Source organism: Microtus pennsylvanicus, chromosome 5, assembly GCF_037038515.1.
Source record: "Microtus pennsylvanicus isolate mMicPen1 chromosome 5, mMicPen1.hap1, whole genome shotgun sequence".
Lineage (NCBI taxonomy): Eukaryota > Metazoa > Chordata > Mammalia > Rodentia > Cricetidae > Microtus > Microtus pennsylvanicus.
In genome coordinates, this window is record NC_134583.1 from 88,564,438 (window position 1) to 88,573,825 (window position 9,388).

At 54.9% G+C, this 9,388-nt stretch overlaps 2 protein-coding genes across 4 annotated transcripts; one reads left to right on the plus strand and one right to left on the minus strand.

The window, feature by feature from the left end:
• Positions 1-4,667: 4,667 nt before the first annotated feature.
• On the minus strand, positions 4,668-6,833 carry Drap1 (DR1 associated protein 1). 2 transcript variants are annotated; one of them, XM_075973118.1, is made up of 7 exons: positions 6,582-6,833; positions 6,270-6,342; positions 6,088-6,181; positions 5,702-5,821; positions 5,489-5,603; positions 5,199-5,287; positions 4,668-4,895 (listed from the first exon to the last, which is right to left on the minus strand). In XM_075973118.1, the coding sequence occupies exons 1-7, from the start codon at positions 6,621-6,623 to the stop codon at positions 4,787-4,789; spliced, it is 642 nt and encodes a 213-aa protein (XP_075829233.1). In that variant the 5' UTR covers positions 6,624-6,833; the 3' UTR covers positions 4,668-4,786. The 2 variants fall into 2 exon arrangements, with proteins under 2 accessions (XP_075829233.1, XP_075829232.1); XM_075973117.1 differs by having other exon boundaries at positions 5,489-5,582; positions 6,582-6,769.
• Positions 6,834-7,033: 200 nt separating this feature from the next.
• Positions 7,034-9,181, plus strand: C5H11orf68 (chromosome 5 C11orf68 homolog). 2 transcript variants are annotated; one of them, XM_075973119.1, is made up of 2 exons: positions 7,034-7,189; positions 7,837-9,181. In XM_075973119.1, the coding sequence occupies exons 1-2, from the start codon at positions 7,068-7,070 to the stop codon at positions 8,591-8,593; spliced, it is 879 nt and encodes a 292-aa protein (XP_075829234.1). In that variant the 5' UTR covers positions 7,034-7,067; the 3' UTR covers positions 8,594-9,181. The 2 variants fall into 2 exon arrangements, with proteins under 2 accessions (XP_075829234.1, XP_075829235.1); XM_075973120.1 differs by having other exon boundaries at positions 7,034-7,188; positions 7,822-8,375.
• Positions 9,182-9,388: the final 207 nt, after the last annotated feature.

A 9,388-nucleotide genomic window follows, 5' to 3' on the forward strand; every position in this document is an offset into this window, starting at 1 on the left:
AAGGGAAAAATGGTCAACAGACTAGTAAGGTATAGACTGGCTCTTCTAGATATTACCCTGAGCTGTTTTATTCGTCCCCACTCTAGGAGGCATCCAAAGACCTGGCCCTGCTGGAAGCACTGCCCTTCTGAAGCCTCTGTCCTCTGACTCAGGAGGCTAGCCCTTTCCCATTGTTCTGAGGCCCTAAGATAGGAATTGGCTGGTGTGGGGCTGGAAGGGTGGTTCAGCGGTTAAGAGCACGGACTGCTCTTCCACAGGACCCAAATTTGGTTCCCAGCACTTACAACAGATATCTTACTGCTCCCTGTATAGCCAGGCAGTGGTGGTGCACGCCTCTAATCCCAGTACTCAGGAGGCAGAAGCAGGTGGATTTCTGTGAGTTTGAGGCCAGCCTGGTCTACAGAGTTAAGTTCCAGGGCAGGCTCCAAACCAAAGCTACACAGAGAAATCCTGTCTCGTAAACAAAACAAAACTACCTATAACTCCAGTTCCAGAAAACCCAACACTTCCCATCTCTGAAAGCACCCGTGGGAATAACTCCCACTTTTTTAAAACAAAGATTTATTTATTTATTGTGTATACAGTATTCTGCCTGCATGTATGCCTGCATGCCAGAAGAGGGCACCAGATCTCATCACAGATGGTTGTGAGCCACCATGTGGGAATTGAACTCAGTACCTCTAGAAAAGCAGCCAGTGCTCTTAACTGCTGAGCCATCTCTCCAGCCCCTATAAACCCTACTTTTAAAATTATTTTTTCTCTGTGGTAGTGCACACCTTTAATCCCAGCACTCTAGAGGAAGCAACGCTTGGATCTCCTGAATTCAACCTGGTCTACATACATAGTGAATTCTAAGATAGCCAGGGCGCATAGAGAACCCTGTCTCAGAAAACAAAATGCTTTTATTAATTCTTTGAAAAACATGTATTTTAAAAAATAGCTGATGGTCACCTAGGTTAAGTAGGCTTTGTGTTCCAACACTTTTTTTCTTTCTTTCTTTTTTTTTTTTTTTTTTTGAGACAGGGTTTCTCTGTAGCTTTGGAGCCTGTCCTGGAACTAGCTCTTATAGGCCAGGCTGGCCTCGAACTCACAGAGCTCCGCCTGCCTCTGCCTCCCGAATGTGCCACCACTGTCCGGCTCTGTGTCCCAACTTTACCCAGGAGTGGACAAGCACACCTGTGCTCCCATCGCTGGAGAGCTCGGGCAGGATTGTTATTATGAGCTCAGGCCTGGGCTACCAAGCTTCTATCAGACTAGTTGGGGCTATGTATAAAGACCTTGTCTCAAAAAAGAAAAGTTTAATCCCACCAAAGCCAGGTCAGCCTGGTCTACAAATTTAATTCTAGACCAATCAGAGCTACATAGTGAGACCCTCTCAAAACTCAAACCTTCCAGGGGCTCTGAACTTCCCTGTTCCAGTGACCTTCAAAGTACTGAGGATGGTGGCGCCATAGGGCCAAGGCCCTAAAGTTATTAAAGACCAGGTAAAGCCCACCATGAACCTTAGGTGAGCAGGAGACAAACTCTAGATTTGTGGCTGTTAAATCATTCCCCCAAATACAGGTAAACGTGTGTAGTACACACGGCTAGCACAGGTGAGCTCCGAATACAGGTAAACGTGTGTGGCACACACAGCTAGCACAGGTGAGCTCCAAACGCAGGAGGAAAATCAGGGCAGAGGCGCTGCAGAGCTTGTGAAAGACAAGTGAGTGCAGGTGAGCCCAGGGCCCAGCTGCACAGGCTCCAGCTCCCAACCTAAAGGTGAGCTGCCAGTCCCAGAACAAAGGGGCAGGAGAACTTGCAGGCTCGGTCACAGGCTCCTGTGCTTCCCCAGGTCTTCTGTCTAGAAGCAAGGGTTTTCCAGCACCCTGGTTTCCTTAACTTCTCATCCTATGAACCCCGAGCTCTTGGGAGACAAGAGTTGCACTATGCTGCCCAGGCCAGCCTCAAACTTGAGATCCTCCCGCCTCTACTGGGATTATAGGTGCCACCACACTTGGCCTAGAGCCCACTTACTTTAACATTTTTGTTTTATGTGTATGTTTCCCTGCATGAATGTATAAACATGTGTGTTGTGTTGCTGGAGGGCATTGGGTCTCCTGGAACCAAAGTTACAGATGGCTGTGAGCCTCCATGTGGGTTCTGGGAACCAAACCAGGGTCCTCTACAAGAATGTCCATGCTCTTAACTGCTGAGCCATCTCACCAGCCCCAGAATCCTCTACTTTGATGGATTCTACTTGACAGGCTCTCAGGGTCTTCTAACTCCACTCTTGCTTCTGCTAGGCATGGCCTTTGCTATGGTGTCCTGTGTGTTTACCTTCCCTGGGTTTGTCCCCATCTGCAGCTAAAAATCAGTGTTCCTATGACCCACACCCTCTTCACTCCTCATGCTCCCCAGGTGTGGGTGGAGTGGGAGGAGATCTCCTGGTTTATGTGCCTGGGAAATGTGGGCATGGCAGGCCCCTGATGGGACTGAGGTGTTCCAATGTCCTCGGGCCCAGTGCCTGTGCTGCTCTCGTTCTCAACCCTAGGAGTGGGCAAAGTTCCCAGCAGCTCCCAGCAGCATCAGCAGCTCAGGTGCTGGGGGTCAGTGCCAGCTCTACAGCCGTCACCATACCTAGAGTGTTGCATTGACTGACCAGGCTGCACCATGCCCATTCAGTCCCAGAAGTGGGCTCAGCTGCCTACACCTCAGGTTGGGTGGAGTTACAGGAGCATTATAACCAAACTGGGAGTGGAGGAAAGACAGACAGCACCCAACCACTGTCGTCAAGTCCTCCCTCTTAAACCCTGCCCTAGCCTGTCTTCTCACACGGCACGGGTGACTTTGCCTCCCACTTCACAGTGCAGTCTCCATTAAGCTACTGGCTCTTCATGCTCCCTTCAAAACCCCATCCCCACCCTCTCTCCCTCAGGTTCTGCTACTCCCCCCTCCTGTCCTGTGCCCCTTCCTCTCTGGAAACCTACGGTTCTGTCAATTTTAATTATATATATATATATATATATATATATATATATATATATATATATATATATATTCCAGTGCTGGGGATCTAACCCAGGGCTTTGTGAGCGTTAGGCAAATGCCTCTCATCCTACTCCAAACCTTTTGCCATCTTAAAAAGCAGAGGGCTGAGACGGGCGGTTGTGGCGCACGCCTTTAATCCCAACACTCGGGAGGCAGAGGCAGGCGGATCTCTGTGAGTTCAAGGCCATCCTGGTCTACAAAAGCTAGTTCCAGGACTGGCTCCAAAGCTACAGAGAAACCCTGCCTCGAAAAACCTAAATAAAAAAAAAAAAGAAAAAGAAAAACCTAAATAAATAAAAAATAAAAGCGGAGGGCTGGAGACATGGCTTAGCATGCTCTTCCAAATGACCAGGGTTCAGACTCCCAGGACCCACAAGGTGGCTGGCAACCACCTATAACTAGTTCTGGGGGATTCAATACCCTCTTCTGGCCTCTGTTCACACCAGCACATATGTAGTGCACAATTCAGGCAAAACACCCTTACACATGATATAAATTTTACAAAGCAGCAGCAAACATACCCCGCATTCCTTAAGTCCCTTCTGAGCCCCAGCATGGCCTCAGCTCTAACTACTGAAGCAGTGTGCAGAGGTGCTCCTCTTTGGGATACTTCCTTGTCTAAACATTTGACAACTGTCCTCTCCCTTCTACCAGACCATCTGGATAGCTCCGTGTGGCAGCTTTTGTGTCTGGTGGTCTTCCAAGTTCATACACCTGTCTCTAGGCGTCCATAACATGGCCAACTCATCCTTTCTTCAGTGACCTCAAGAGCACCCCAAATTCATCACAGCTAAAATTGAGATCTTCAAGCCAAATGTTCTCTTTTCCTCCTGTGTCCTTCAGCTGGAAAAGGGTTCCGCCCTTGCCAAAGAGCTAAAGAAAGCTAGAAGAGGTACTTACCAATACCCTCTGCAGCCTGTCTTCAAGCCTAAGGTCAAACAGGCCTGGGTTTCCTCTGCAGCCACCAGCAACCTCACCCACACGCCCAGCATGTCCCCAAGGTCCCCTGAATGTCTCCATCAGGAAGAAGCTTGTTAGTAGATGGACCTACCATCTCCCTCTAGGCTTCCTAGACTTCGGAACCCCAAGTGGCCACTACCCCCCGCTTTCCTCACCATTGTAGCTCTTGCAGGATGCAGCTCTTGCCTTTGGCACTGAAGCTGCTCCACAGGCCCTCGGCTAGCTATCTCTCATCTACCTGCAGAGCACCACCGTTTAAGGCCCAATCTCAGTCCTGGTCCCATCTGTCCCTTCTCAGCAGCTCAGAGAAGGGTCCACAGCACATGAGGAGTTAACCTTCAACTGTCTCAGCATGTGTCGCTTGGTCCTTAGACCCCTTCCTTTCTTCAGTGCCCCCCCCTTTTACTCAGTCACTGGCTGGCCCACCACTGTCCCCGCCTGCCCCCACGTGGGGAGGTAAGTAGGGGGGGCAATAAGAATGCAGCCACAGCTGGGTGATGGTGACGGACACCTTTAATACAAGCACTCGGGAGGCAGAGACAGGTAAATCTCCGTGAGTTCGAGGCCAGCCTGGTCTACAAGAGCTAGTTCCAGGACAGGCTTCAAAGGTACAGAGAATAAATAAATAATGCAGCCACAAATCCCTGGACACAAGCTAAAAAGAAACCAGAATCCTCTTCCTTTTTTTAATAAATGTATTTAATAAATTTAACAACAATTCCATCTTTCTTTTCTCCCCAGAGCAGCTAATACTAACTAAAAGGGGGCATGTAGCCTGGGGTCAGGGCAATGAGCGCTAGGAGTCATAGTCTTCTTCATCCTCTGCATCAGGTGCTGAGGGGCCAGGGGGCGCTGGGGGCAAAGGCGGAGGAGGAGAGGTGAAGGGCATGAAGGGGGTTGGAGGGCTGTGGGACAGAAAATGGAGGAAATCAGGGCACGCTACTGCACTCACACAACCCACAAGGCCTTCCACCATCCTCCAGCCCCCCAGGAGGGAAGGGCCCAGTGAAGAGCACTATCCAGGTTCTCTCCCAAGGGTGGTGGGAACAAGACCATCTCAGAACAGGCTCTGTGTTTGTTTCCACCCCCGCCCCACTCCCTAAGTCAGCCACCGCCACCAACCACCACCACACCAAATGGCTAGGAAAATAAACCGGGTGCTGAGGAGTTTGGCATTGCCTCCTGCTGGTGTCCCTGGGGTTGCTTACCTCTGAAAGTGGGCAGGGGGGTGACTGGCTTGGGGCAGAGGCTGTGGTGCCTCTTCTTCTCCATCAGTGTCTGTATCCTCAGACTCATCCTGTGAGGACAGCAGGGGTCAGGGTTAACGAGAGAAGGCCTGGGCCATCACTGGGAAGCCCAGACCCCTGGGAGAGCAACGACAGATAGGTCTATGAGGATTTAGACATGCAGACAGGGATACCAGGGGTCGTAAAGAAGAGCAAGCCTCAGCCAGCTTTGCCTAGCACAGGCTGCCTTTCCCACAGTCCCCCTCACTCACCTCCTGTTCCGAGTCTGTCCCAGACAGCTTCTTGTCTTTGCCTTTGCTTCCAGTGCCTCCGTTCTTCCTGCCACTGCTGCCTGGTTTCCGGCCCCTTCGGGAAGGTACAGTCCATCTGCCCAGAGGACTCTCTCCTCCTAGTTCACCCCCCAGCCACCCCCAACCCTGTGGCCTTGGCCTTTCCCACCTATATACTTGGTCTTGGCTACCCACCTTCGAGGACCCTTGTCCCCATCCATGTGGTTGTCTTCCCCATCTCCCTGCATGTCGGGCACGGATGCCACCAAGTCTTTCAAGAAGTCAAACTGCTGCTCCAGCTCAATGCACTGTTTCCTGAAGAAGTGGGAGAGGAAGGCGTCCAAACGGACCCCAAACACTTAGGCGGAACCCTAAGGATAGCTTTTCATGTCACAGCACCCCTCCCCACTGACACCCGGTCTGGCGAGCTTGGCTCCGGTTATGCCCTCCACCTGGAACACCTAATCCCTCCTACAGCAGTCCAAACCCACCAAACTGGCTCAAACTCCCTCAGCCTCGCACCACTCCCCCATCGGGACACGGCCTCCTCAGAAGCCCTTCCCAGCTCTGCGGCCACTCACAGGTGGGACGTGGTCATGGTTTTGGCATTTCGAGACTGGGTCACCTGGCAAGCCTTCTTCAACAGGGACTCCAGGAAGAGCTCGAGCGCCCGGGCTGAGGGGCGTCAAGGAGAATCTGAGAAAGGGGAGTGCCGAAGTCCCGCCCCACGCCCCCTCATCCCAGCCAGCCCCTAGCAGGATACAGATGATGACAGGCACAGCTGCCGCCACCTTCCCAATCTCTTCGTCCGTCTGCATGATCTTCTTGATCCGCGCCTGCCGAAGGAAGGGGACAGAGCTCGGACGCCGTGGCCTGCGACCCTGCAGGAGGGCTGGGGGCAGCCAGGGGGTACCCCGAGAGAAGGGGCGGGAGGCACCGAGCCAGTGTAGGGCATGGAAGGGGGCGGGGCGTCAGGCCGCGAACACCTAAAGGCACCCGCCCCCCCACAGCAGGACCAGGGCCCGAGCCTCCCGGGAGTCCAACTCGCTGAGGCCCAGCTCGGCCACGTGCTCACCGGCGGAAACCGCGCGTTGTACTTCTTCTTCTTGCTTGGCATCTCGGGGCCTCTCTCGCTGAGCCAGGCCCAGCGCCGCCGCCCGCAGCCTCCCGGCTCCGGGCCTGTTCGCCGCCGGCCCGCCGCGGTTCCCCCGGGTCCTGCTGCCGCCTGCTCCGCCCCCGCCGCTGCCCGCAGGGTCCTAGCGCCGCCAGTCGACAAGCAGCGCCCCAAACCCCGGCGCTCTGCTTTTGGAGCCTCCGGGGCGGTGCGAGTCCTTCTCAGGGATCACCCGCCACTCCCACCCGCCCCCAAGGTAGAAGTACGAACGTTAGCTCCGCCCCGCGCAGGCCGGCTCCTCCCAGGAATCTCGAGCTGGCCCCGCCTCTGAACGCGTTCCGCCCCTTCCCCTGTAGCCCCCGCCCCCAGTCAGCCGGTTCCGCCTCTGGCCCCGCCCTGTGACTGCGTTTGTCTATAAAGTTGTTGTTGAGGCGGCGGGACCCTAAGATGGCGGCGGCGGCGGCGGCCGTGGCAGGGGCGGGGCGCGGCGGGGGTGGCGGCGCAGACCCCGGGCAGGAACGGAGCCGGGCCCGAAGTTGGGTTGGCGCGGAACGGAGCGAAGGCCGGAGGTGACTGCGGGGCGGAGAGAGGGGCAGCCCCGGGGCGGGGGCAACCCTGAGGCTGTGGGCACTAATGGCGGCGGGTGTGGTAGGACCGGAGCCGGGCCCTCCCGCAGGCTCCGTCTGGAGCGGGTTCGAATCTGACGCCGCCCTTTGACCCCAGGTGGGCCGCTACCCTCTCCAGGCCGCCGTGTTTCGGTCTTTGAGTGTGCTCCAGATAGCTGGCCGGGAGGCCCAGCCCTCCATAGCCACCTCTAGGGTTGGCCGACTGTGGTGCCTACATCCCTGAAATCGCAGCGCCCTTCTGCCTGCCGGTCTCCAGGCCAGAGGTGCAGGGAGTCCCGTGCCAGCTCACACGCCACAGCTATTCCACCCCTAAAGACGTGACCTTGGGCGAGCCCCTTTTCTCAGTTTCGGTTTCCTTGTTTGTAAGTGAAAGTACTAACAATAGCGACTCCACCTCCGGCATTTTATTCCAGAGACAAATCTAGGCAGGATCAGTTGTATCCCATTGTAAAGATGAAGCAACTGAGGCACAGACAGACATTAAGTCTTGCCCAAGGCCACACAGTTTAGCCAGTGCCTGGCATCCTAGAGGACCCAGCACTTTGTGGTTACTTTCTCAAACCTCCCCTGGCTCTGTTCCCTCACAACAGGATGGAACCAAACGAGGAGCTGGAAGAGGAGGACTCTCCAGGTGGCCGAGAAGATGGCTTCACTGCTGAGCACCTGGCTGCAGAGGCCATGGCAGCCGACATGGATCCCTGGCTGGTATTTGATTCCCGTACTACACCTGCCTCAGAGCTGGATGCCTGGCTGGCCAAGTACCCACCATCTCAAGTTACTCGCTATGGGGACCCAGGTTCACCCAACTCTGAACCTGTGGGCTGGATTGCAGCCTATGGGCAGGGTTACACTCCCAATTCAGGGGATGTTCAAGGGCTGCAGGCGGCCTGGGAGGCTCTGCAGACCAGTGGGCGGCCCATCACACCAGGTACCCTGCGCCAGCTGGCCATCACCCACCGCGTGCTCTCTGGCAAGTGGCTGATTCACCTGGCACCTGGCTTCAAGCTGGACCATGCCTGGGCTGGCATTGCCAGGGCTGTAGTTGAGGGCCGTCTTCAGGTGGCCAAGGTGAGCCCACGGGCCAAGGAGGGTGGGCGCCAGGTCATCTGTGTTTACACGGACGACTTCACGGACCGCTTGGGTGTGCTGGAGGCAGATTCTGCCATCCGTGCTGCAGGCATTAAGTGCTTGCTCACTTACAAACCTGATGTCTACACCTACTTGGGCATCTACCGAGCCAATCGCTGGCACCTCTGCCCCACTCTCTATGAGAGCCGTTTCCAGCTTGGAGGCAATGCTCGTGGCTCTCGAGTGTTGGACCGTGCCAACAATGTAGAACTGACCTAGTGGGGCCTAGTGGGCAAGACCACCTTTTGCTCCCCTGCGGGGGATGGATCCTTCTTTTTTCTCTTCCTTGTCCCAAGAAGGCCATGCTCCCTAGCTCTGAGGACTAATTGACTTGGGAACTGCCTGTACTCAGTCCCTTTGAACTTCTGCTCTCTGTGCCAGGTTGACTCCAGCCCCCACAGGCTGGGGGCTTTGGCTCACCGAGGGCCGGGCCCTCAGCTGCCCTCTTTGATGCTGCTCCCCGCCACTGCCCAGGACCACAACTTGGGTGCAGATACTCAAGAAGCCTGCCCTGGCCACCTCTGTCCCCTACTAGACTCACCCTGCATCTTCCTTTTCTTTGCTCCCTCGTAAGGGAGAAAACTTAGTGCTTCCAGTCCCTGCCCTTGGAGCCATCACAGCCCAGGTGGCAGGGCTCCTACAGGACTGAGCATGTTGTGGGGCCCATATATGTTCTGGCCAAGAGCGGATGCAGGGTCATGGATGTAGGCCTGCTCCTCCCTGCAAACTCATAGCCTGCATTATCAAGTTCCCTTCCCTGACTACATGTGCCTGCTCCTGGCATTTCAATAAAACCCAGCTTGGGTCCGTGTCTTGAGTGTTTTTTAAAAATACTGTCCTGGTGGTTACCTGCTTTGGCTCTTGAGGAAGGGCAGGGCCCAAAGAGGCAACTCTGACCTGACCAGGCTGATGTATTCTTCCTCCCTTAGCAATGAAGATGGCGTGTCATTTCTGAGGCTAGGCTTCATTTCCGAGAACTTCCACAAAGTTGAGCTCCCTCTGCACCCATAGATC